The sequence below is a fragment of the Lagopus muta genome, chromosome 1 (genome assembly GCF_023343835.1).
Source record: "Lagopus muta isolate bLagMut1 chromosome 1, bLagMut1 primary, whole genome shotgun sequence".
NCBI classification, from domain to species: domain Eukaryota; kingdom Metazoa; phylum Chordata; class Aves; order Galliformes; family Phasianidae; genus Lagopus; species Lagopus muta.
The window spans coordinates 15,429-43,418 of NC_064433.1; the positions used below are offsets into that span (position 1 = coordinate 15,429).

Below are 27,990 nucleotides of genomic sequence, written 5' to 3' on the forward strand. Positions count from 1 at the left end.
GCTGTGGTGTTGTGACTTTTGTTGTTGGTGGTCCACATCAGAACATCATGTAAAATAACAGGGGATCAAGAGTTCCTGTTCTGGTTCTGTAGACAGCCATTTTTGGGCACTTTGGGTTTATGAAGAAGAGGAGAGGAACAGTGTTTCCAGAGAACTTGGTGCACAAAGGAAGAAAGATGGAGCTCCAGGTAGGACAACAGCTGCTCTATCTCTCACTGACTCGCTCTCTCTTGATTTGCTGTGGAGGAAAGCATCTGCTTTCCTCCTACGTGCAGGAAATGTCGTATTATTGAGAAGGAAAGGTGGTATTTTCTGGTGGCAAAAAGGTGTATTTTCAGGTAGGAAAGGCAGTATTTTTGGGGGTGGAAAATGGCCTGTTTTGAGAGAGAGAAGGTGGTGTTTTTGAGGTGGAAAATGGTGTACATTAGGGGAAGAAAGGTGATATTTTTAGGTATGGAAATGGCATATTTTAGCAGGGGAAATGAAGTAATTTTGGGTGGAAAAGGGGATGTTTTAGGGGAGGAAAGGCCGTATGTTTGTTGAGGAGAACGGCTAATTTTTGGAGGAAAAAGGTGAATTTTAGGGAAGGAAAAATAGTATTTTTGGGGTGGAAAAAGGTGATATTTTTGAGTTAGAAAATGGTGGCATTTTTTGAGTGGAAAATGTTATTTTGGGGCAGAAAATGGCATATTTGGGGGGAGGAAATGTGGTATTTTTGGGTGGAAAATGGCATGTTTTAAGTAAGGAAAAGCAGTATTTTTTGAAAAGAACAGTGATTCTTTGGGGGTGCAAAGTGCTGTATTTTACAGGAGGAAAAGCAGTATTTTTGGGGTGGAAAATGGCAAATTTTGGGGAAGGAAAGGCGGTATTATTTGAGTGGAAAAAGTTATATTTCTGGGTTGGAGAATGCTGTATTTTAGGGGTGTCAAGGTGGTATTTCTGGGGTGGACGTCATGGTTCTATGGTTGTTTTTTTTTTCGTTTGTTTCTGGGTTTCAGTATTCCACATCAAAACATCATGTAGCATACGGCGCATTAAAGTGTCACTGCCCCAATTCCAGGTACTTATCCCTGTACATTACAGAAGTCACGGGATCTGGCCCTTCCGGGTGGGGGGGGGGGGGGTGCTCTCTTGCTGCCTTGCAGTGGGTGCTGGAGGGTGCTTTCCTGGCCATTCCAAGCTTTTCAGGTTTGAATCGGTTCCAGGAACTCTCTCTCTCCTCTTGTCTGATTTATTAATCTCAATTTCAATTAAATTGTATTACACTTTGTTATCTTGTATTCCGATATTATAGTAAAATAAGTTTTCCTCCACAGATTGCTGCCGCTGCTCTTTTCCTCCCTTCCTTCCTTCCCATTTTTTGTGGGACTGGGGTGGGGGGGAAGGGCAGAGGCCTGTCACCCCTGTCACAGACATAGATTGATCTAGTCAACTCCGTGACAGTGGAAAATGGTGACTTTCTAGGGAGGAAAGGCAGTATTTTGGGGGTGGATAATGGCATAAATTTGGGGTGGAAAAGTGATATTTCTGGGGTGTAAAATGGCATATTTTAGGGGAGGAAAGGTGGTATTTTTTTCAGTGTAAAATGGCCACTTGCAAAGCCTTGTGCAAACTGGAGTGCTGGAGGGGGTGGCAGGCTTTTGGGGCAAAAGCAACAAAGGGAGGGGCACAGAAAGGGGAAACAGGAATGGGAACTGGTTGGGGGGAGGAGGAGGGAAGGCAATGTGGCTGAAGTGTGGAAAATGGGATGGTGTGTCTGCACAGCAGGTGGAAGGGTGGTGGGCTGCACGCGTGTGTGTGGCACAGGGGGTGGAGCAGAGTGCAGTGGCCAGGTCCTCCCTGGGCAACATCAGGCAACAGCAGGAGCACTTGGAGCACTGCCTCCAACAAGAGCAGTGCGAGGATGGCAGCTTGGTGCTCTGAAGCTGCATAGGTTCTACTCTGGACCAGTAGTGGTGCAGCAGCTCATGGAATGTGTATAACCAAGATGTTATAATCACAGTATAATTGTGTATAATCAATAGATATCAAGATGTTATAATCACAATATAATCAAGAGAGTAAGGCAAAGCAGACAACGATCACAAAAAGAGAATAAGTGGAAGAGCTTACCCTTGGGTTGAGCTCACCAGAAGATACCAAAAGAGGGGATCTCCAGAAGAGATCCTTCCCCTCTGGTAGCCAGCTCTTAAATAGGTCCAGGAGGGGTGAATTGCCTTCACCTGTGCTCCTCTGGCTGACTCATGGCTCACCTCAGGTGATCAATCAGAGGTTCAGGCCGTGACTCAGCAGTTCCCATACAGCATTCTAAGCAGAAGCTGTGGAGCAAGATAAATGGCATGAGAAAGCAAAGATGAGAACCAAGGAAGGCTCCAGAAGAGAAAACCAAAAACCACAAGTCACCTAAGCTGTGTGATGGCTGCATGATAATGACCCTGATTGGAGGAAGAACTGCCTGGATAAGCACCTGCATGCATGGTTAAGGTGTGTCTGTATGAAATGTTTTGTTGATATGTAAAGGAAGGTGAGAAAGTTACAAGACTAATTTGGGAGTCTCTATGAGGGATGTCAGAACCTGCAATAAATGATTTGGATTTTTTGCATCTGAGTCTGTGCCTCAGACACCACAATGGGGGGACTCTGAGCGTATGTTGGAGTGTACAGGAAGACATGGGGATGTCCTTGGAGTCCAGTAGGGCATATTTGGAAATATTTGGAAACAGCTGAAGAGCCCTCGAGCACACCGAGGAGCTGTGAGAAGGCACTAGGGTGCTCTGAGATGTCTCTTGGTCCCCCTGCAGCACGCATGATTGGGCATGTCTGGATATCTGCAGAGCAAACTGTGGGGCCCTGAGAAACCTCTGTGGCACATTAGGGGCACTGGAAGCCAGAGGTCAACAGGGGAGTCCTTGGAGACCCCTTGGCAAGACTCCGTGGGCCCTGGAGTGTAGGAGCAGCTCGTGCAACCAGCAGGTTGCACCTGCTTGGCTGGGAGCTGATTGGCTGGGAGGTGATTCCCTTGGTTTGATTAATTTAATTACCAGATGATCATTAAATAACACTATCCAACAGTCGTTACAGAATATTTTTTTCCCATAGTTCTGTCATGCAGTTGTTGCAGCTTTGCTAAAATATGCTGAGTTTATTCAAAATTCCACTGATGCTCCTAAAGCACTTGAAGTGCATTTGGGGGGCAGTGATAAAACGGCTCTGAGATTCATCATTAACGTGCGTTATGCGGCAATCCAGGCCTCCTTGGGCTGCATAAATTCAGTTTCACCACCGCATCCATCTCCCTTCAGCGCTGCAGTGGAGCCGGAGACCTACCCAACATGGCGCCGCTGTGGCACCGCACCCCATTGCGTTTCTACCTTCCTCCCGTCATGCACTGCGCGACACCAGCAGTTCCGGTTACGGCGCTGCGGTGATTGGTCCATCCTCTCTCCCGGCCGGAAGTGAGCGTTCCGACAGCGAAGTTCAAACGCAGCTGCCGGCCGGGCTGCGTTCTGTGCAGCTGCTGGCTGCCCCGCTCGCTTTCGACCCGGCGCTGCTGTCCTGGCAGCCGTCCGAGCGCGGTTCCGGTATGTGGCAGAGGCCGGGTCGTCCTGGAAAGGGGGCTGGGGGGCTGGGAGCAGCGCTCCGTGTGTCTGCGCTGAGGCGGCGGGGCTCATCGGCGGAGCGGCCCTTCCTCGGAGCGGCGCGCGGGGTGGGATCGGAGCTGAGGCGGCTCTGCTAACGGACAGAGCGCTGCTGGGCCGCTTGGCTCTATGGGGAAAGGCTCCCGTTGCTTCCTAATGAGGTTCAGCAAGGCCGAGTGCCGGGTCCTGCCCTTTGGCCACAATAACCCCATGCAGCGTTAAAGGCTTGGGGCTGAGTGGCTGGCTGACTGTTAAGAGGAAAGGGACCTGCGCGTGCTTGGTTGAACACGAGCCAGCAGCGTGCCCAGGTGGCCAAGAGGGCCAACGGCCTCCTGGCCTGCATTAGAAATAAGGTGGCCAGCAGGAGCAGGGAGGTGATCATCCCCCTGTACTCAGTTCTGGTGAGGCTGCACCTCGAGTACTGTGTTTGGTTTTAGGCCCCTCACTGCAAGAAAGACATTGAGACCCTGGAGAGTGTCCAGAAAAGGGCAGCGAAACTGGTGAGAGGTCTGGAGCACAAATCTGATGAGGAGCGGCTGAGGGAGCTGGGATTGTTCAGTCTGGAGAAGAGGAGGCTCAGGGGAGACCTCACTGCACTCTACAATTTCCTGAAGGGAGGTTGTGATGTGAGGAGTATGGCCTCTTCTCCCAGGCAACAAACAGGACTCAAGGAAATGGCCGCAAGTTGTACCAGAGGAAGTTAAGGTTAGACATAAGCAAGAACATTTTCTCTCAGGGAGTGGTCAGGCATTGCAATGGCTGCCCAGGGAGGTGGTGGAGTCGCCATCCCTCGCTGTGTTCAATAGGTGTCTGGATGAGGAGCTGCGAGATCTGGTTTAGTGCTTGTGGTAGCAATGGCAGTGGGAGGACGGTTGGACTGGATGATCTTGCAGGTCATTTCCAACACTGTGATTCTACGATTCTGAAAGCTGTAGTCCAACCCTGCTGCTGCTTTGCAGCACAAAGCCCTGAGGGGTGCTGTGTACTGTTAGCATAAGGGAAGTCAGAGCCATGCAGTGTGATTTGTTATTGCTAGGTGAGAGGGGACGAGCCTTGGTGAGGAGATGGGCAGTGCTGGAGCTGCCAGAAGTGTCCCTTCTGCTTCTAAGAGTGTGTCCTAAGTAGGATGAGAATGCTGCTGGCTCTTCCTCACTGCAGGTGCTTGGAGGATCTCAAGGTCTTGCAGAATCCAGGATGTCTGTCAGCGACTACCAGGAAATTCTCAAGTACTATGAATTACATGAAACAATTGGAACGGGTAAGCGTGATCTTTGTACAAAAACAGCGTCCCTAACACTCTGACTCACCACTCTCTTTATCTTAGAATAGATTAACTGCTCTTATAAGATCCCTATGTCAGGTTTCACGTGTATAAACTTGAAATTGAATTTTGAAACCAGTTGGAAATTGATTATGCTGATCACCTCGTCCTCTAATTAAAACATTACACACAATGTATGCTAGGGACTCTGCTTTCCCTGTAACTTTATATTAGAGAAGAATTCACACTCAACTTTAAGCATCTGTGTTTTGAATTTTAGGTGGTTTTGCAAAGGTAAAACTCGGACGGCATCTTCTTACTGGTGAAAAAGTTGCAATAAAGATCATGGACAAAGTTGCGTTAGGGGTAAGCCAAAAGATATTTAAGTACAATAACACCTTCTGTTGGAGTTGTGGAGTTCTCAAGAACACAGGGAGGTGTATAAAGAAATGCAGCCTACTAGTGCCACTGCCTTTTGAAGGATGCTGTAGGATTGGAAAAAGTTCAACAGAACATCACAAATCTTGTGCCTCGTTGTTCAGAGGGCAATGCTCTCTGGCTGTAATAGTGTTGAACTTCCTCCATTTTACAGCAACTTTAACAAAATGCTAATGAAAACACTAGATTTTTACATTTCAGTTTTTGCAGATGTGTTCCAGAATTCCTATGGGAGTACTGAGCCATGGCTGAGTTGATGCTGAACTGTGTACTGTCACATACAGGCTTTGACTTCTTATGTTCCACAACAGTCAGATGTGGTACCTGGTATGCCAAATTAGTGATTTCATAGCTTGCTTTTATGGTCTCTTTAGGATGACTTGCCTCGTGTTAAAACAGAAATTGATGCCATGAAGAACTTGAGTCATCAACATGTTTGCCGATTGTATCATGTCATAGAGACATCAAAGAAAATATTCATGGTCTTAGAGGTAAGAAATGGTGTTTCTGCCATGCTTAAGGCTACTGTTTTTATCTTTAGCCATAGACAATAATAAAAAAACAAAGCTGAAATGAAATGATTCTTAAATATCTCAATGGTGAATGGGTTCAAGATTCATTGGTTTTAGAATTAAGTAGAAAATGTTCTATATTCTGTCTCTTTGTAAAAGCCCCTAATCAGCATTCACAGTAAGGGAACTGGTTTTAATTCCTAACTTACATTTCGGTTTTTTAAAGTAGCATCTGCAAGGTCTGCAGGACACCAGAGCCCCCAAGCTGTTGCCATCTCCTGAGTGATTTGTGCCACCCACGACCCTGAGTGCAGTGCCTCAGTTACCAGATTGGAGGCAAGGGTCAGATTCCTTTGTGTGGGCTGCCACAGTGGCGGCCCATGGCATAACTGGGCCGCTCGTGTTCTGCTCTGATTGAGCACAGGGCATGGAAGAGCGTCCTGCACGTGCTGCACGGTGCTTTCTGTGCTCTCATTGTTACTTACCTTTCTCTGATCCATTCTAAATACGTTTTCAGATAACTTTACCTTTCTGGTTGTATTGTATCACAGTATTGTCCCGGAGGGGAGCTTTTTGATTACATTGTTTCTAAGGACCGCCTTTCAGAAGAGGAAGCTCGAGTCTTTTTCCGACAGATTGTTTCAGCAATTGCTTATGTTCACAGTCAGGGTTACGCCCACAGAGACCTCAAACCAGTAAGTCTGAACTGCATTCAGTCTTTCATAAAGAATAATGAATGTGTTTTTATTTTTCCATTGGGAGGGAGAGTGATGTATCCCTTTGTTGTGGTTTAGCCTGGCAGGGGGTTAAGTATCACACAGTGCTTCACTCACTCCGCTCCTTTCCAGTGGATTGCAAGGGAGAATTGAAGGGGGAAAAAACAACACAAAGCAGAACTCATGGGTTGAGATAAAATTATTTACTGAGATAGAGGAAAGGAAAAGGATAACAGTTATGATGAATGCAAAAGCAATTGCTCACCACCTACCAATCAATGTCCAGTTAGCCTCCTAGTAGTGGAAGAGATTTACATGATCTAATGGTCTAGCATTAAATGGGGAGGTTGCTGGCCCTGCATGTGGCAGAGGGGTTGGAGCTTCTTGATCCTTGAGGTCCCTTCCAACCCTGGCCATTCTGTGATTCTGTTACTGAACCTGCTGCTCCGAGAATCCTGAGACCAAGTTTCTCAGAGCTTTTTCCATTTTCAACACCTCCCTTGTGGGCGTTTAGAAGCTGCCATGAGGTTCCTCTGCACTCTGAACAAACATCTTTCTCTCCAGTTTCTCTTCACTGAGTGGGAGCTTCAGCTCCCTGCACTGACTGGAGGCCAATCACAGAATTTGCTTCAGGCTGTTATCCTTCCTGGCCAAAAACTAGATACAGTATTGTAGATGTGATTCAATGAGTGTGAAGCAGGGGTGATTTGTCCTGGTCTGGTTGTGCTGCTTTTGAATGCAGCCAATTATATTGTTGTGCTTTTTTTTTCTGTCAGAATGCACTGCTGGCTTGCATTCATCTTGTGGTCTATCACCACTTGTCCTCCTAGCCCCCAGGCCCTTGCTAATAGAGACAAACTAGTATTTCCCACCTGGGTATTGGAAGATGGGTATTTGTTAGCAGTCAGTGAAAATCTCTAAGAGAGAGAGGGCTTTTAGTGGACTGCTAATCAGCGACCACAACAAGAAATAGCAGAAGAGAAAATATGTTTCTTTGGACACTCAGGTGAAAATCATTCCTGACTGCTTTTTCATTCACCAGGAAAATCTGCTAATTGATGAGAAACATAATTTGAAGCTGATAGACTTTGGGCTCTGTGCAAAGCCAAAGGTAAGAGTAACTTAAATATAACGTGCCCCCAAGTAATGCATGTTTGACCACAGTGTGCAACAGGGACTTGCCCAAGCACCTTAAATTCAAGCTGCTTCTGTGGTTGACATGCAGTTGCATCTTGCTTGGAAGGGCCTTAGCTGTGTGAGAGTGGTGAACAGATTGCTCAGAAGCACAGATTCTTTTCTCTACCCAGACTTCCTATTTTCATAGTCTAAGTTGTGGATGATCTTGTAGGTGTGTCACCTGTCTTATGCAAGGGCCTGTCGTAGGAGCACTGGGCTGGCATGCCATTATCTCTTCTGAGGAACTGCATGTAGGTTGAGATTGTGGATAGAACCAAATGAGTTTTGCAGGTGACAGACAGATCCTGTGGTTGCATATGCTTGAACTGAATTGTTTCTTGATCTTAAAACTGCTTTCTAGGAGCCTTTACTTAACATGCCAGATGAGTGCTGGTAAGAAAGAATTCAATGGGAAGACTGCCTTCCTGATTCAAACAGAATTACTTACCCTCAAATCGCTTTTCCTGGCCAAATTTAGAGCCTCTCGCAGGTAATCAAGGCCAACAGGCTGTTGTCCCAGTGGTATAATGTCATCTTGCTCTGACCTGTTTAGAACAAAACCCAAGTAAACTAGTAGGATACTCTGAATAAGGAAGTATTCTATCAGTTGTTCTTTGTGAAGTTTGTAAAGTTATTAACTTATTAAAGGATTTTGGATTGTTCTGAATGACCTGCGACCTCAAACACAACAGCTCTTGCATGGCTTCTTTCTCAGTTTTGTGTTTGCACAGACAGTTCACCTTAGTAGATGATCAGCTAAGGGAAATAATGCATCATGCCAAGGATACATCAGATAAGTGAGCAGCTTGGGATCTGTACATTTATACAATACTCATATATTGTCTTAGACAATATTTGCTCAGTGAGGTCGCCTATTGAAAGCAAAATTATAATGAATGAAAATATGCTCAGGAGAAGAAGCCTGTGAGGCTTCTCAAGTGTCACTACTAGAAAGCATAAACTCTGTTAAATTAAACTCTTCTGTTTTCTGTGCTATTCCAGGGAGGCCTTGATTACCGCCTGAACACGTGCTGTGGAAGCCCAGCATATGCAGCACCAGAGCTGATCCAGGGCAAAGCCTATATTGGCTCAGAGGTATGCAGACCAGAGTTGGTTTGTTTTGCACCTCTCCCCTCTTTCCCTCCCCAGAGAGCGTTTAAAGGCAGTGCAGCTCAGATACGCTCACTTGGTTCCCCTCCTGAATTCTGGGTTGCGTTGCTCAGCAGCTCTCAGAAGCTGTCAGTGGCCACAGACTGAAAAGTGCAGTGGGCCGCAGTTCACACAGCTGGCTGGTTTGTCTCTGCCTGATCCTCATCTGTCTCCACCAATTGTTCCCTACTTTGGGGCTCTACAAAACAGCAACTTCAGAGATCTCCTTCTATTACTAAGCCATTGAAAGAGCAATTTGCTCTGTTAATTATCCATCATTGGTCAAACTTTTGTGCGGTCTCAGGATCTTACATGTTTTGTCAGACTTGTCTTTAGCTTCCAAGTTGTGTGTGAAGACTTGCTTCCATTGTAATGCACAATGTACTAAAAATTGAGAGATGAAAACGTGAGGAGTTTTTCCAGCTTTGATTTCATATCTGGGATTTTGGAACCCACTACTTGCAGTTGTTCATCTGTCCAAACTGGTCTAGGGCATACTTCCCTCATACTTCTTGAATTGCTCTGCTGTTAAAGATGGAGCAATTCTTTCAGGTATCATTGCACCACTGCTGTTGGCTTCTAATTCTTGCTTTGTTTTCCACAGACTGTTTTTCAAGCCTCCTTCTTCTTTACAGTCAAAGTGAGAATTGTGAGGTGTACGAACCTTGTTGTACCTATACATAAAGAGAACAGCAGCAGAGCCTCACAGGTGATTGTGCTGGCAGCTCTCGCTGTAGCCAGTAACTGTGCCAAATCCCTTCTGATGGGTTTGATTTCGTTTTTGCCAGTGAAATCCTTGTGGATAGAAGGCACTGCAGCAGGGTGATGAGTTAAGAAGATATTAGTAGTTTTAGTAGTGCTTTAAGTTGAATGGAAGAACAATTGAATAAGGTCCTATGCTTTCTCTGAGACCATAATTTTTTTTTTCTTGAGGAAAAGAGCCAGCTTTTCTTGGGCTGTGTGTGGCCTTTGGCAAGGGCAGACAATACAGTCTGTCAGTAAGCCATTTTAGGTGCTCCAGGTTTGTAAACTTGCCCTTTTGTTTTTTAGGCAGATATTTGGAGCATGGGTGTACTGCTGTATGCTCTGCTGTGTGGGTTTCTTCCTTTTGATGATGACAATGTGATGGCACTCTACAGGAGGATAACAGTAGGTATCAATGGTGCTAGAATACACTGAGAAGGGAAATAGCTGAGCATGACAAGAGGCCTTGCTTTTCTGATGGCAGAGCACGCTGAGCTGTGCTGTGGGTGGAAAGGACTGTCTGCTGAACATTGCCCCTCTTTTTGCTGCTTTTTCCACCACTATTTTGTGGATTTGGTTCTGCACTTGGTTGGCTAGCACAGCACTGTAGCCTGATTCTATAATACGATAGCATACAGAGTTTAAGGAGAAGTATTTTCTTGCCAATGGACTAGATTTTTGTGTCTGGTTCTTCAACTGGCTGCTCCCTATACTACCTGTAGTAAAAATACAAATGCATTGTCTGATTTACCTGAAATGAATTTTATTTATTTATATTTCTTTATGTTATTAAATGCCAGCTTTTCTCATGTCTTGGAAGAGCAAAGTTCTGCATCTGCTATCAGAATTTCCTCTTCCAGAATCAGGAGGAAATGTAGGACCCCATTGGTTGCCTTCAAATTTCAGCAGTTGGTTCTGTTTCCTGTCAGAGTGCACAACAACCTGAGCGTGTTAATCAGTGACACGGCTTCTTAGTCTGGTGTGAACTATGTGTGCATTGAGACTTTGTCCATTTGTAAGCAGGACTTTGTCCATTTCTGCAGGACTGCAGGAAACCCTTTGTGCTTATCATTACTCCAAGATGCAGAATGTGGCAAATGGCAAATGATCCAACTGCTTCTGCTGTTCGTTTCCTTAAAATTGTGGATAGTTTTGGACTGAGAGTTTGTAAGCAGAATGGAGCTCTTAAAGCTGTCCAAGATTGTTTCTGCACCATTTAGTTCTGTCTGTCTGATGCACAGAGCTGAGAGCTGCTTTGCTTGAGCTGGTGGAACTTGCTTAAGTGAACTGGGATGAGCAAGTTTCAGAACTGAGTCAGAATGCAGTAAAAAATGGATAATCTCACAAGTATTAAGATACTGGCTTGCTATTTCTGCACTGAATTTGTTTTAATTGTATGTGGCTGTGATCTGAAAAGTGCTTGAAATGCAGACACCGAGGCATTGTTGTGTAATTGACTGTCACACGTTACAGATCCTGATATATCCTGGAATCTAAAACTCAGAACTGGTTTAAGTCTACTGCTTGAATCCAATCAGGATCACAGCATCTGTGTTCAGTGTTCTTTTCCCTGTAATGCTCCACATCACTTCATTTTGGGAATACTTCAGGAAATGGACTATGTGCCATAACTGTTGTTAGCACAAAGTATTTCTGGTGTGATCTTACCATTTTGTAGCTCTTGTGAGCAATTCCCCTTCCAGCATTGCCCTCAGCCAAGCACGTGTTAATTTTTAGCATTAATTTATTCAAGCTATTCTTAAAGCAGAGTTTGCATGTCTGTTCCTACGCTTTGAAAGAAAGGAGATGTCAGTATCATCCAAACAATATAACAGTCCTTTTGAGCTAGTTGTTCAAGGTTCATTCTAGATCCTCTTTTATTACAGTTATTTTGTTTTCATTAACTTTTTTATTGCAGAGAGGAAAATACACTGTTCCAAAATGGCTTTCCCCTAGCAGCACGCTGCTACTTAACCAACTGCTACAGGTAAAAGAGCTGCTTCTATTCAGATTGATGTACAAAATGCTGTTGCATGAGGTCAAAACATTGATGGAGTGCTTAGAAAATATTCAGTGTTTAAACAAGTTAAACTGTTCCACGCCTGATTTCCTTGAAGAAAAGGTTAGCATTGCCTTGTGCTGAAAATTCTCAATAACGTAGTACTAGTTACTGGTTATAGAAATAATTAGTTTTAATAATTAATCAGTCTTCAAGCAGCTTGCATTTGAATGTTCTTAATTGTGCTGTGTAATTAAAAGTGATCTGTACACAAAAGCTGTTTCATAAAGGAAGCTGAACGTACTGAGTGTGCCTTGGGGCTGTATCTATGCAGTCTCAAACACAAAATGCTTGTGGAACATTTACTGTAACCATAGGTTCTGCAACTGCTTTTCACAGTTCAGGTGTTTGACCTTCCTTCTGGTGAAGTGAATAAATACTGCTGGTCTCTATTTGTGCTTCTGGGCACCTTGAAGTTCTTAGGAAAAGAATAACTGTCTCCAGTTCTTGGTGATATAAGTAACAGCTTGAATGTTGCTGCCCACTAGGTAGACCCAAAGAAGCGGATTACAGTTAAACACCTGTTAAATCACCCTTGGCTCATGCAAGGTTATTCTGATGCTGTTCAGTGGCAAAGTAAATACCCAGTAAGTACATTTACCTGAAGAAGCCTAAGTATTTTCTGGAATCTTTTCTGGACCAGTGGCATCCTCACAGAATGGAAGTGATAACACATTTCTTCAGAGGCTGCTGACAAGTGGTGACTCTCAGGGTCCATTTTGGCACCTTCAACACCTTTGTCAGTGACAGAGAGAATGGAACTAGAGAGCACCTCCAGAAAGTTTGCAGGCAGCCCCGTGCTGAGAGGTGCAGTGGATCAAACAGGAGGTAGGGATCTCATCCTGGTGGTACTCAAGGCTGGGTTGGATGAGGCCCCGGACAGTTTGATCTGGTGAGTTGCAACTTTGCAACTTGGAGCCTGATGGTCTTTAAGGTCCCTTCCAACTCAAGCTGTTCTATGATTCTCTGGAGCTGTGCTTGTGCTCCTTATCTCTCAATTGTCTGACCTGTGTGAGAGGTTGGTGGGGGTGGGAATTGGGTGCGCAAGGGAGATTCTTGCTGCAGATACTGAGAAGTTGCTGTGTATTTGCAGCCAATGGCTGCTGCTGGCCTCTGGGTGCCACTGCTTCTCTGAAGAACAGCTATGCTGGTCGTACACCACTGTGTGCTGTGCATGCCGTGAAACTGAATAATTAAGAGGGGACAGAGGTTTAACTTGTGCTCTAGTGAAAATCTCATCTGCTGGCAGGCTTTTGTACTTGAATGCAGAACCTGCTGCCACTGAGGGACCAGTTGCTGAAGTGTGGTGACTCTGTTTACTCCTTGCAGTATTTAGCCCTGATACTAACTATTTAAAATAGAAAATCTGGAATTGTGGCTAAATGTTGACTTGATTGCTGCATATCAGAAGACTGTCGTGGTGATATTGGCTCTGTGAGATGACTTGGAAGCTGTTTCTTCAGTACAGGTCTTGTTCTTGCAGCTGGGGCACCTTGATGAAGACTGTGTAACAGAGCTTTCTGTGTTTCACAACCAGAGCAGAGAGAGTATATCAACATTAATATCAGAGGTAATGAATGTATGTCAGTAATTTATTGTATTTAAGCTCACTACTACAGTAAATAACCTTTCTGTATTAACAGACTCTAATGCTCACTTATTCTCAAACATGAAATATTTCATACCTTTCAGAGCTGAGGTACCCCTGCTGAACTCCACAGTCTATCTGTAGCTAATAACTACATTTCTGAAGTTCACATTTATTCTTTTTCTCCTTTAATTGTGTTTTCTAAGGCTTTCTGTTATTTTCTACCATGCTAAAATTCTTAGGAATCTCTGGAAGTCCAGATAGACTCAAAACAGAAACTTATGGATAAATAACAGTTGTCATGTGCTGGCTGAACTCACTGCTCTGAAATGTTTCATTAATAAGTGGAAAATATCAACTCCTCACTCAGACAACCAAACAAGTTTTGGGAATTACAGCTCACAAACTATAAAAGAAATGAATCCATTTCAGCAACTTATGAAAATAAATGAGAAAAGCTAAACTGAGTGCTTCTAGAGATGCTGTATAAATGTAAATAATGATATTCCAAGCTGTAGAGGAAATCTAAAACACAGCATGTACTCTGGCTTTTATCTGAATCTGAAAATTGTTCCTTGAAGTTGAATTGTCTTTCTATTAAATAGAAAGTGGTAGAATTTGGAAGGATTGTTAGGATTTCCATATAACTTTAGTAGGAATAAATGTAAAATGTAAGTTTTACCTGGGAGAGATCATTTGTGGAGTCACTGCTACTTTTCTTCAGGTACAGGAAATAATGAGAACAATCTACTTCCAAGGGGAAGGAGTTCTTCCATGTTAGTCTGTGATGTTTTCAGTTTCTTATCAAAGGACTGCTAATGCCTTATAAGTAATTCAAGCCAATTGTACTACACTGTGAGTCTGTCAAGCAATTTACCCATGGTTCTCATAGCAGTCAAAAAGCTGCTGAAAATCAAGCTGAATGTTGATGCTCCTTGGAGCTGGGCTGAAACATGACCCCCAAAAATGGGAGTCCAGCTGAAATACTGTGCAAAATGCATTATTAGGAGCTTTGCCATTCACTTCAGTGGAGAGATTCTGGCACCAGCTTTACTTTTCACTTTCAGCAATTGTACTGCTCTCAAGCAAAAACAAGAGTAGTCTGCTTCTTTATCTTAAACTTGTTGTGTGAGCAGCTAAGGTCTGAAACTACCCCAGTGTGATCAGACATGAAGGTTGCACGTCAAGGGGAAAATATTCCAGATGTGCAGAAACGTTCAGAACGCTAAGCTTTCTTTGTACTGACAACTTCTCTGAAGAGATCTAAATACTCTTGTTTTCTAGTGGAACTATGACCAGATGTCAGCAACCTATCTCTTGCTTCAGTCCAGGAAGGCTCGTGGCAAGCGCATCCACTTAAGGATTCCATCACAAGCAGCACATGCCAGTACAACACAGCCAGCAAGCCTGGGGGTAAGTGTTAGAGTTCAGCACAACATTTGGTAAAAATGCTGCTGTGTGCTGAAGCTCTGCCTGGGTAAACAGCCTGGTGGCCCAAACATCTGTAAGAGAGATGTGTGCAGCCAGTCTTGGTCGTCAAATCTTGTTCTGTGACAAGGGCGCCCACTTTGTGTAGGAAGGCAGAGGATGTGATCTTTCTAGAGTTCAGGGAGGCTTTTGATCCTGTCCCCTGTGGCATCCTTCCAGACAAGTCATCCAAGTGTGAGATGGGCAGGTACAGGCTATACTGAGTGGCTCAGTGGCAGAGCTCAAAGAGTCACAGTGAATGGGGCTACATCTACTGTGGACTCTCATTAGTGGTGTTCCCAACACTCCATTTCTGGGCCAATCCTGTTCAACGTTTTAATCAGTGACTTGGATGCAGGCAAGGCGTGCATCCTCTGCAGGTTTCTGATGATATTTCACTGGGAAGTGCTGGAGGCTCCCTGGAGAAGAATTTAGATAGATCAGAGCATTAGGCAGTCAGGAGTGGCATGGAGTTCAGCAGAGGAAAATGCCAGACACTGTACCAGCAATGGAATAAGGACAAAGATACAGAATAGGAGACAAGTGTCTGGAGAGCAGTACTTCAGGACAGGGTCTAGAGGTGGTGGTGACAGCAAGTTTAACACCAGCCAGTGGTGTGCCCTGGCAGCCAGGAGGAGGGGAACGAAGCTGCTAACAGGACTGGAAGGTGTGTGCTCTGGGGAGAGGCTGAGGGCACTTGCTTTGCCTGGTCCAGAGAAGAGAAGGCCAGGAGATGACTTCTTTGCTCTCTGCAACTCCCTGAAGAGCAAAGTGCAGAGGAAGGTGCTGTGTTTACCTGGGAACCAATGACAGGAAGAGCAGGAATGGCACTGAGCTGCACGAGGGGAGGTTCAGACCAGACAATAGGAAACACTTCTTTACTGTTAGTGCTGCAGCTGCTGATACAGGCTTCTTAGGATGGTGGTTGGTTCCCCACCAAAGCAAATAAAAGCCACACAGAGTTGAAGTTACACAAGAAACTCGAGGTGATTGCCCTTGAAGAAGGACCTTGCACAAAGAAATGGCCTTTTGCTGCATGTTCCCAACCTCTCAGTCAGTCACGTAGACCAATAGTTCTATGGAGGTTGGAGATCTTTCTGCTCTGGATTGGTTCCTTTCATTGTTTCTTGGTGGGCTGTTTTCTCCAATCCTCAGGACTATAAGATCTGCCAATGCTTGCAGAGTCTCAATTTCATCTTTCTTGCTTCCTTATCTTGCAGTTAGAGTAAGCTCTGTGGCCTTCCTTACTTGCAGCTGGGTGAAAGTCCAGTGTCCTCGGGCTTCAGCAAATTTAATTGCATCTTCTAAGCAAATTCTGTGCAAGATTATTCTATTCAAGTAGCACAACAAATTAGAGAACAAGAATAGCCTTATGAATATACAATCATAGAATAGAATCATAGAATGGTATGGACTGGAAGTGACCTTTAAGGTTAGCTACTTCCAAACCCAAGCTATAGGCAGGGATACCTCCCTCTAGACCAGGTTGCACAGAAGTCCTATCCAGGCTGGCTCTGAATGCTTGCAGGCAGGAGGCATTCACAACCTCACTGGGCAACCTGTTCCAGTGTCTCACTGCCCCACAGTAAAGAATTTCTTCCTAATATGTGGTCTAAACCTACCCTGTTCCAGTTTAAAGCCATTTCTCCTCATTCTGTTGCTACCTGCCCTTATAAAAAGTCCCTCCCCAGCTTTCCTGTAGGCCCCCTTCAGATACTGGCAGGCCACTGCAAGGTCTCCTTGGAGCCTTCTCTTCTCCAGGCTGAAGAGCTCTAGCTCTCTCAGCCCTTCCACACAGGGGAGGTGTTTGATGAAAGCTTTCAGTAGAATTGCAGCCATAATATAAACCATTACTTGAACTCTGGATTTCTGTGTAAAATTGGTAGCTAGCTAGCTGAATGTGCTATTTTGTGTAAAGACAAGCTCTCCAAATAAATACATTATTATGCATCTGATTCACTTGCATGTAAATCATTTCAGTTCATTCACACAGCTGCTGTGTCACACTGATGAGATCTAAGATTCCTAGTTCTGCATAACAGATCAAGTATCATAAGAGTTGCTGAAGAGGTACAGTGTGATTTCTGTGGTCACAGTGGGTTAGTCTTTCACACCCAGATCATTGGTTTTTCTGGGTTCAGCAACAGTGACGTTACTCTATCTCTGCTTGTGGAATGGGTGCCAGGTAAATTAGGTCTGACTAATACTGCTATTTAAAATATGCATTATGCCTCACATACGGTTGTGAAAATCATGCCCACATAAAGCAGCAGCCTATTAGTCCTTCTACAGTAGTCAGAACAAACTTTACCTGCCTGCCTGTAGATAATGCATGTGAATACCTCAACCTGCCAAAATACCCTACGTAAGTCATCACAGAGCTTCCCAGAACTTCCCTAGATCTGCTGTTTCTGCTCTCACTAGTAATGAGACACGGGATCATTGTGATATCTGTGAACACAGGTCTGAAGGCACTGTGTCTCTGTTCTGTGTCAACAGAACATAGCTTCCAAAAATGCTTCCTTTCCGTCTCAGGAATGATAAGGTAGCTGTATGCAATAGTGGTGAAGTGGTATGAAATAAGTCCATGGAAAAGATGTTCCTGAAACCATAACGAGCTCTTAAAACAAAGGAAACTTTGATACCACAGTCGCACGTGGTGTGAGACGTGAAGGTTAGCAATCTTGACTGAGGAGCTGGATTCCATGATTCAGTAAGGAACTTTTACCTGGGCTTGCTCACAGGCCTCCAAACACTGCTTCAAGCAGTGCTGCAGATTGCACAATCATAGGTTTTGGATATGACTTGTTTACCTTCATGTGAGCCACTTTCAGACCTCACTGCATTCTTTTCTTCAATTCTTTCCATGCTGTTGTTTGACTTTTGTTGAAAAGAGCTTGTGGTCCAAGTCTCCCAATGGAAGGCTCTGAGATGCTGCTCTTGTTGACACAGGTTGTAAAAGATGACTGGAGCTTTAACAATAATTTCCCTTCTGCTCTTGATACGAATGTCAAATCCACTATTACAATATTAAGAACATGATACAAAAGTTGGGGCTGTTGGCATGTGGACTTCCATGAGCTGTTAGCCATAGTTAGGAACTTGCAAAGCAATCATATTTAGATTTTACTGGTATTATTTTTTTCTGATGAAATCTTCCTTTTAATCCTGCAAAATAATCTCCACTGAACGTTTCTTTTCAGTCTGAAAAGGCTGTGACATCTGAAGATGTGCCAGGTTGCAGCCATGTGCCAGATGTGTTTGGATCCATGGAATTCTCTGATGCAGCTTCGTTGTCTGAAGAATCTCCCCTGGAAGAGTTTATTCTGAATACTCACAGAACAAAGCAGGTGTCTGAAGATCCAGTGCTAGTTTCCAACAGAAAAACACAATTCTTAATCCAGAAATCTACTTCTCATTGTATAGAATGCTTATTACATATTTAAGTATCTAGCAGACCTTGACCAAAGAGAGATACAGATTGAGCAAAGAAGTATGTTGAGCATAAATTTTGGTGCTTCTACCTGTAGACCATGGTTCATTTGATGAGAACCTTAACTTCAGTGTTTGGTTTGCACAGAAATAGCAAATAAGGGAAAGAGTAAAGGAGTCAGTGAGGATTTTAAAACAAAATGGGAAGTGATAAGGCACAGTTAGTAAGATTTTGGAGTTAGGCAAGAGGTGGACAGAGCTTTAAAGGCACTGAGAAAAATTCAATCTCTCTGTATTGGACAAGAAAATCCACAGTGAAGCAATTCAAATTTTGCAGCAAAACCAAGTAATAATTCATAGCTATGTTTAGATAAGCTGGTGAGGACTAATCCTAAATGTAGAATTTAGATGAACAAATAAAAAAATGGCACTTAACAATCTATAAGAAGCAAACTCATTCTAGGAGAGAATCAGAGGTACTGGAGAGTTTTTAACTGTTTTGCTCAATAGACAAGTAGTGTATGATATTTTTATAAGCATGTCTGACCTGCTTAGATGTTAGAATTTCCTTGACAGTGACTTCTCTGGATGTGGTTGAAATGCCTTTTGTTACATCTCTGGCAGCGTTCAAGGCATGACACTCAGCTGGGTGATATGGAATTCACACCATCAACCCCAGTGACAAGAAAAGTGGCACCAAAGCATGCAAACAAAGAGAATGTTGATGCAGAGTCAGCATTAAGAAATGAGCTGCCCTTTGCACTTCCTGCTCCAAAGGCCTCCTTTGCAAAGAGTGAGGCAGACAAGCAAGCACAAGGCATGCCCTTTCAGGCACCTACTTCCAAAGGCAAGTCGTATCAAATGAAAACCCAGACGTTTTTGTAATTTAAATGTGAACACAATACTTGTAGATGCTAAGCTTCTGTTTCTGGAAGATTTAGGTTTGAGGGTTTTTTGGTCACAGCTCCTACGCTCACCAGCCTGTACATCTGACAGTGCTCTGCAGGTGGTCCAACCATCCGTCAGGGCAGGTCGCTCGTCTGTTCATCAGAGAACAACTCACAGCTTCACAAGGAGCGTGCCTTTGGATGCACTCGTTCCCCTCAGTCATCCATCACGAGACAAGTGCTGTGCTCCCAAAACTGGCACGTGGTTCCACTGTCCGTGGAGATCCAGTAGAAAATTTCTTCACTGTTCATTTTTTCTGGGCTATTTTGAGTGAAAGAAAAGGGTGTGCTTTTACTTACGTGTGCTTTTATTGCATCTTGCTTCTAAATTAAATGTTACCTACTGGGTTCCTCATGATAGCATACCATATACTTCCACATATCTGTTCAGCATGGCATTGAAAATACTTAGGCTAGCAGTGTAACACCTGCATTTATGTGAAGGACCACGGAAATGTGTCCATGCTACATCAGCTCCTCTGAGCTACAAAAATGTTTGTCTCCAGCCTGTCTTAGTGTTCATACTGCATGTGTTCACTCTGCCCTTTAAAATACTAAACATTTCTTATCATTGAAGATTCTTCTGTTCCAAGTGCTAGAAAATACTGTTCAGAGATGCTAGATCTTTGCAGGCTAATATGTGAGTAAGGGTTATTGAACATATTGCTGTCCTTTGTTAAGTGTTCAACACAGCGCATTGTGAAGGCTGGTTGTTCACACAGGTTTCATTTTTGTCTTAAGATTGTACGTAATTTGTGATGCTGGTCTTACAGTAAGTTTAAAAACTAAAAGTAGGTATTTCTTAAATGAGAAGCGCAGAAGTATGGTATCATTTTTGTTAGATATTGTGAGAGTTAATTAAAATGTTGTCGTTCTGTTGGAAGTTCTTACACTGGGATGGGCCAAAGCAGTACTTGGAGACATTATGAAAATGGTGGAAGTATCTCTAGGAAATGCTGAGCACACCACTGTCTGGGGCCAACTGCTGCTGTTGAAGCCGAATCTCTGAGCTCTGCATTGAGTTGGCTCCACAAATTCAGAACTGCTCCACGTAACTCTTTTCCCACATGTGGATAATGGAAGTTTTTAGGCTGTTACTTAACACGTAGCATTAACTGTGGTAATGTAATTCACACCTTTCACCTTAAGGAAATGAGTTGATGTGGAATGTGACTTTTTGATGTAGGAAATTCCTCTGTTTGTCTGGAGACGGGGCAGAGCAGAGCAGTTAAAACCTGTTTTATCACTCTGGAGATGCAGTCTAGAGATACGTAGGAGGCTGGCTTTAAAAAATAATTGCTAATCATGAGAAATCCTGACTGAAGAAAAGTAAATCCTCCAGTGCAAAAGCATAAATGCTCTGATTTGGATACTTTCTTTCAGAGATCCAGTTCATCACAGTTACCCCAGTTAAGAAGCCCAAAATACCAACAAATACGTATGAACTGACAGCAGCTGAGGTTCTTCCTGAGAAGAGGTAAATGTCCAGTTACCTGTGCATGTTTTCTGTTTAGAGCAGTGCTATCTTAATCAGTGAACAGCCTAGGAAGCATTGTTCACAACAGCAAGCTGTATTTCCTTTATCTTGGTTAAAAGTTTCCTAAAACCTCTTTCTGTATTCACTGGGAAACACTGAAAGCAGGAAAAAAATAAAATTTAAAACTAGAAGTCACTCATCTTTGGAATGCATTCCTATTTTCATTACATAAATCCCATCTTGTTCCATTTTCCCTGAGTGCTGCAGTTTTAAAATGCATCTCTGAGCTTAAAGCTCAACTGACATGTAAGCAGAAACTCTCCTAATACACAGCACTTCCTTTTGTTCCTTCATTCTGTCCGACCTGGTAATATTCTAATAGCGTGTCTGAAATAACTGCTGTCTGATTGCTGAGGAAAGGCCACTAATTAATTTGGTTTTGTGACAGGTGTCATTCTGTGGATCTAGATCTCAACCTAGCTAATGTGCAGAGCAGCCAAAAGAAGAGGAAGGCCAAACTATTTGGAAGTCTTGAAAGAGGCCTGGATAAAGTGATAACAATGCTTACACCAGGCAAAAAGAAGCGATTCAGTAGACATGGGCCAAGAAAACTTAAGGTATGTTTGCTAGAGAAATATTTTATGGAAATGATAGCATTAAACGTTTTCAAGAGCTATTAGGAATGGTCTTGTGAAGAATTCTGTGGTCTGGGTTGCCTGCACTCTATAGAAAACTGCACCTGCTCATTCTGTTTTGCTGTTAATACAATGGCCCTGTTATTGCCCAGGGATTTAGTGCTGGCTCCAGCTCAGGTGAGTCACCAGCACCTCATGGGAGAGGGCTGAGCATTGCTTTGTGCATGCCATCTCACCACACTGGAGGGGATGCAGGATGGGTTTAAAGGAGCTGAAAACATTTAATGATGTTATTTCTGTAGAAATACTGCTGGCTTTTCCCTCTGCTGTGAGGGAGTTTTGATAACATTCCCTGCTAGCTGTTTTCCATAGGTCAGGAGTGATGCACTTGGAAAGGAGTCCCAGGACCTTGTCTGGGATTCGATAGAATCCAAGATTAAAGTTAAGGCTTTAATGAATTCAGCTGGTGAAAGAATTTCTGATGCTGTCATTGTGACTTTTAATTTTCAAAGTTTTGGTGTCTCTGCACCCAAGCCCTTTTTTTATTACTTTTTTTTTTAAGTTGCCCTGCAAAAATTACTTAGTGCATTGCATAGAACACTTTTACATGACATTAAGAACTTACGCCTAGCAAAGTTGATTCATAACATCAGTTTTAGATTTCTAGAATGCACATCCATAGACTTCTCCATGCAGTGAACAGAATCACATAAATCACCTGGCAGGAATTTATATTTGAATCTGTAGATGACGTTCAAAAAGCATGTGATTAATGTGAAGACAAGGCTTCACATTAATCATTCACAAAAAGAAACTGGTGCATCTCTCCAGCCAGCTGTCTCCTGGAGCTGTAGCTACAAGGGACATCTGCAGGACAGCCACAGAATCCAGGAGTCTGGAAGGGAGACCTCAGGAGATCATCCAGTGCAGCCTATGCTAAAACAAGTTCTCTACATTAAACAGCACTGGAAAACATCCGGGGGAGTTTTGATTATCTCCAGAGAAGGAGACTTCAGTCTTTTTGGGTAGCTTGCTCCAGGGCTCTGACACCCTTGAAGTTGTTTCTCATGCTTGTATGGAACTTCCTGTGTTGCAGATTGTACTCATTGCCTCTTGTCCTGATGCTGATCACCACTGAAAATCATCTGACCCCATCCACTTGATGCCTATGATTCAGATATTTGTAAACATTGATACAGGTCTGTCAGCCTTTCCTCATAAGGGAGGCACAGCTAGGCTGTGCCACTGATCACAGCCCTCTGAGCTCTGCTTGTCACCAATTCTCAATCCACCTCAGTGTTTAGTCATCTATCTTCCTAAGCTTACCTATGAGGATGTTATGGAGTCAGAAGCCTTGAATTCAGCAAGGTGCACAACATCCACTGCTCTCCCCCCATCTACCCAGCTGGTCATTACATGGTCATAGAATCCTTAGAGTTGGAAGGGACCTCTGAAGGCCATCTAGTCCAACTCCCCTGCAGTGTACAGCCACATGCACAGCTTGATCAGGTTGCCTGATCCAACCTCTCCTTGAGAGTCTTCAGGGATGGGACATCCACCACATTATGAGACAGCCTGTTCCAGTGCCTCACCACCCTCACTGTAGGAGAGTTCTTCCTTACCTCTACTCTAAATCTACCCTCTTTGAGCTTAAAACCATTTCCCCTCGTTCTGTCACCCCAAACCCTGCTGAAGAGTCTGTTCCCTTCTTTGTCTACTGGACAGTCCATCCCTCAAACCCATGTCTTTCCAATTAAAGAGAAGTATGTTGTGGGGTCCCACGTCAAAGGCCTCATTGAAATTGAGACAGGCGATATCAGTCGCTCTTCCCTTGTCCACTGATGCAGTGACACCATCATAGAAGGCCACTATTTGGTAGAGCAGGATTTGCCCCTGATGAAGCCATGCTAATTCTCCTGTATCATCTCCTTGCCTTCCATGTGCTTTACTATGGAATCACAGGATGTCAGGGATTGGAAGGGACTTCAAAAGATCATCCATTCCAACCCCCCTGCTGGAGCAGAAGCTCCTATATTAGGTCACTCAGGAACACTTAAGGTGGGTTTTGAATGTCTCCAGAGAAGGTGACCCCACAACCTCTCTGTGCAGCCCATTCCAGTGCTCTGTTACCCTCACCATAAAGAATTTCTTTCTCGTATTTATGTGGAACCTCCTGTGTTCCAGCCTGCGCCCACTGTCCTTTGTGCTGTTATTGGGTGTCTCTGAGCAGAGCCTGGCTCCATCCTCCTCATACCCACCCTTTACATATTTATAAACACTAATGAAGTCACCCCTCAGTCTCCTCTGAGCTGAAGAGGCCCAGCTCCCTCAATCTCTCCTCGTAAGGGAGATGCTCCACTCTCTTCATCATCTTTGTGGCTCTGTGCTGGACTCTCTCAAGCAGTTCCCTGTCCTTCTTGAACGGAGGGGCCCAGAACTGGACACCATATTCCAGATGTGGTCTCACTGGGGCAGAGTAGTTGGAGAGGAGACCAATCTCACCCTACTGCCCACAGCCCTTCTATTACACCCCAGGATGCCTTTTGCCTTCTTGTCCACAGGGGCACAGTGCTGGCCCACGGTCATCCCTCTGTCCTCCAGGTCCCTTTCCCCTGCTCTCCTCTCCAACAGCTCTGTCCCAACCTACCCTGGTACCTGGGGCTGTTTTTGTCCAGATGCAGGACTCTACGCTCGCCCATGTTACATCGCATTAAATTCCTCCCTGCCCAACTCTCCAGCCTGTCTGGATCTAGCTTCAGGAGGATCTGTTTCATGATCTTTCCTGGCACACAGACTGACAGGTCAGTAGTTCCCTTTTCAGTCATCCTGTTTAAATATGGGCATGATGTTACCTTTTTTCCAGTCTCCAGGGACTTTACCTGATTGCCACAACTTTTCAAATATCGTAGAGAATGGCTTGGAGGCTGCATCAGCTAATTCCATTAGGACTCTGAGATGCATCTCATTGGGATCCATAGACTTGTGCATATATAAAATAAATAGGGTGAATAAATGTGGATGTATAAAATAAAGTGGTACCGGATTGGTCAAACATGATTTCCCATTGGTGAACCCACGTTCACTACTCTTAATAACCCTCTTTGCTTTCACTTGCTTGGAGATGACATTAGAAGAAGCTACTCCATCATCTTCCCAGTGGCAGAGATGAGGCTTCCCAGCCCGTGGTTTCTTGGCTTCTTGCCCTTTTTGAAGAGTGACCTGACATTGACTGTCCTCCAGTTCTCAGGCCCCTGTCCTGTTATCTGTGACCTTTTAAAAATGAAAGAGAGTCGTTCAGCAATCTCTTCTTCCAGCTCCCTCACTGCTTGTGGGTGCATCCCATCAAAGGCCATGGATTTGTGTGCATTGAGTTTGCCTAGCCTGTTTCTAATCAGATCCTTCTTGACCATCAGGAAGTCCTCCTTTCTCCGGACTCATTCTCTTACCTTCAGAGTCTGGGATTCTCTGGGGGTCTTATAAGTAATGACTAAAGCAAAGGCAGCATTCACTAACTCTGCCTTCTCAATGTCCTTTGCTGCCAGGATGCAGTGGGACCTCACTTTCCCTCACCTTCCTTTTGCTATTGATTTACTTAGAGAAGCTTTTCTTGCTGTCCTTGACCTCCCTCACCAGATTTAATTCCAAAAGTGTCCTAGCCTTCCTTGTTGTAACCCTGCACGCCCTGACAACATTCCTGTATTTCTACCAAGGGGACAGACCCTTTTTCACATTCTGTGGACTTTCTTTTTTCTATTTGAGATTTCCCATGAGCTCCTTGCTCATCCTTTAGGTTTCTTGCCACTGGTGCCTGATTTCTTACCCATAAGGATTCCCAGTCTGAGCCTGGAGGAAGTGGTGCTTGAATGTCTACCAGCTCATGGGATATCAGGCCCTCAAAGTGGCCAAAGCTGGATCTCCTCAAGTCTAGGAGTGCAGTCCTAATTATTGCTGTCTTTCTTTGATGCAAGATCCTGTTATCTGTCTCATGGTTGATGCATGCAAGGCTGTAATAAGGGGATTAATTTGTGTTCTGCAGTTTGGTTAAATGCAGTTTAGCTTCTGTATTCTGATCTGGAAGCTTATCCAATTGGTGCTTTGTTAAATCTAAGATGGCATTGTTACCAGCTCAGGACATTTGGGACTACAAACCTACCCAGCTCATTTGACAAGCAGCCAGACTGCACCAATAATTTGGGATGCTGAGTGATCAGAAACAAATGCAAGTGAAATTTTTTGCTTGTAGAAGCTTTTCTCATTCTGTATCAATTTCCCTTGTCCAAAGCACTATGCAGGATCACTGGTGCACTTCCATGGGCACTAGATCACAACAGTGGAAGATGAAACTTTATGTAATCTTTGCCTTTTGGTAGTTCTGTGTGTTCTGGGTTGAACAGGGAATTGAAGAGCTTTCTTTTTCTTTTTTTCTCTCTCCACCTTTACATCCACAGCCTGTGTTCATGTCTCAAGCTGTTTTACCTTCCTGTCTTCTCTGCTCTGTCTGTATGGCAGTTCCAGTATTTGTGAGATGCCAATTGGTGAACCCTCTCTCCTTCTACACGTGGGTGTCTGAAAGTTGCAGAAGTCACTTAGTGGACAAATCTGTTGTATGTAGTATTAGACATGATACAAACAAACAAAACTGCAACCATAAGTTTAAGGTTGGAAATTACTTGTTGTTTTGTTGGGGTTTTTTTGCACTGATACCTTAGGGCTGGAAAAGCCTCATGGAACCTTGTGTGTTCCCTGACATCTGCAGCACTCAGTCTGAGCAAAGCAGCACAGCACAGGCAGTTCCCAGCTGCGTGCTGCTGTCACAGGGTACTGGAAATAAGGTTTCATGCCTGTCTTCTGTCATCCTGCCAAGCGAGCACTCGTGGCTGCATGTCTCTGTGCTTCCTGCCCCATCACTGCTGCTTTGGATTTTATGCTGGCTTAGAACTTGCAGTGCTTTGATATTAGTTGTCCAGAACTTCTTGGTTAGCGTTCCTGCTGTTATTCCAGAGTCTTAATGGTGATCACTGGGGAGCTGAAGCATTTGTCTGCATGGTGGGATGTTCTGCAGCTTCCAGCATCAAAAGTTTCCGTAATATCTTCAGTTTCAGGAAAAAGATATATTCTATGATTCTGATTTTTTTTTAATGAGCTGACTGCTTTTAGGCACACTATAATGTTACCATGACTCAACTGCTGAATCCTGACCAACTGCTGAATGAAATAATCTCTGTCCTCTCAAAGAAGCAGGTGGAATACATTCAGAAGGGGTAAGTGGAAAACGGAACGGCTTCACCTTGTACGTGCCTCAACAGTCAGTTCCATAGCCCTTCATAAAGCAAATGTTGTCATTTACTTTCTCTGTCCCACTCTGTAAAACACTTTTAGAAAAAGCATAGGAAACAGTAAATGGGTCTGTGCATGAAAAATTGTCCACACGATGCAAAACAGTGTTAAGTGAGTTAAATGAGCTCCCGTAGAGCTCTGTGACGAATATGAAGCAGTAATGATGATGTAGCACTTAGAGGCTGATGTGAGTGTTGTCTGCCCCTGTGAAACTGCAATACAAAAGGTGAGCTATAATACACAGACAACTGGGAGAGAGGCTGTGTGTAACTGTGACGCCCATTCTTGCAGTTAAAACACACAAACATTTGGCCAAGAGGTCACAGAATACAGAATCCTCAGAGTTGGAAGGGACCTCTGAAGGTGCCACTGCTGGATTTGGGTGTCACAGCTCTCAGCTGACTTCACCAGGGGCTGTTTTCCCAGTCATGTGAATGCCAGTGGAGTACTGCAATGAAGTGCTTTTATTCATCTGAAATTGTCCAACGCCAGCTTTGAAACATGATGAAATGATTGTTCTGCTTCTCCTTTGCTTTGTACAGCTACACCCTGAAATGCCAAACAAAGCCAGATTTTGGGAAAGAATGCATGAAGTTTGAGCTAGAAGTGTGTCAGCTCAGCAAGAACGAAGCAGTTGGAATCAGGAGACAGAGGCTCAGAGGGGATGCGTGGGTCTACAAGAGGCTGGTGGAAGACATTTTATCCAGCTGCCAGGTGTGACTGCTGCTCGGAAAGCCACAATGCTGTGCTGAGACTGTAATCATTGTTTGGGAAAAAATCAGCCTGGAAAGGTGATTTGTGGCCTCCTTCACAGCTGTATTTGAGAAATCGCAGCTCTTACACTTTTATCCACCCCTTTCTGCCCACGGCACGTTTCCTTTTCTTACAAAAACTGTCAACTTATGCTATATATTCTGCAACTGTAACTCGACTGAAATAAAATTCCTTAAACTACCCCCAGCTCCACTGCCCCATCTTTTGTATCTGCTATAAAAAAAGGAGTTATTGGTGTTGATGTGCTGAGGCTCATTTATGCACGATTCCAGTTATCAATAGATGTGGTACAGAAATGCATTTGCATAATTCTCTTCTTGTCTCTGTGTAAGTAGGATTTATTGAGATCATTAGCTAATCACAGCTGTGGATCACAGAGCTGAAATATGTGCTCAGTGCCATACCAAATAGAGCCATCTTCAGTAAATGGGAAGTCAGGAGAGCCAGGACTTAAACTGTGATCCTATGTAAAACATTGCTGCAGCTCATTACTGAGCCTCTGTGATGCTTAAAAAGTGAGCGTTCCTTCTGATGCTGTGTTCCCTGGTCGTTATGCTAAGAGTAATGCAGCACCTTTAAGTCATGCAGCACCTTTAAATCATGCAGCACCTTTAAGGCATGCAGCACCTTTAAGGCATGC

At 44.1% G+C, this 27,990-nt stretch overlaps 1 protein-coding gene across 3 annotated transcripts; it reads left to right on the forward strand.

Annotated features, from left to right (window-relative positions):
* The first annotated feature begins 17 nt into the window (after positions 1 to 17).
* MELK (maternal embryonic leucine zipper kinase) lies at positions 18 to 27,990 on the forward strand. Of its 3 annotated transcripts, XM_048961388.1 has the most exons (19): positions 2,320 to 2,484; positions 3,303 to 3,581; positions 4,797 to 4,896; positions 5,180 to 5,265; positions 5,712 to 5,828; positions 6,401 to 6,544; positions 7,608 to 7,676; positions 8,744 to 8,836; positions 9,941 to 10,039; positions 11,553 to 11,621; positions 12,182 to 12,280; positions 13,177 to 13,263; positions 14,566 to 14,694; positions 17,952 to 18,098; positions 18,805 to 19,027; positions 20,511 to 20,604; positions 21,053 to 21,221; positions 26,397 to 26,500; positions 27,119 to 27,989. In XM_048961388.1, the coding sequence occupies exons 3-19, from the start codon at positions 4,833 to 4,835 to the stop codon at positions 27,294 to 27,296; spliced, it is 1,971 nt and encodes a 656-aa protein (XP_048817345.1). In that variant the 5' UTR covers positions 2,320 to 2,484; positions 3,303 to 3,581; positions 4,797 to 4,832; the 3' UTR covers positions 27,297 to 27,989. The 3 variants fall into 3 exon arrangements, with proteins under 3 accessions (XP_048817336.1, XP_048817345.1, XP_048817356.1); XM_048961379.1 differs by lacking the exons at positions 2,320 to 2,484; positions 3,303 to 3,581 and adding an exon at positions 18 to 188 and having other exon boundaries at positions 27,119 to 27,990; XM_048961399.1 differs by lacking the exon at positions 2,320 to 2,484 and having other exon boundaries at positions 3,449 to 3,581; positions 27,119 to 27,990.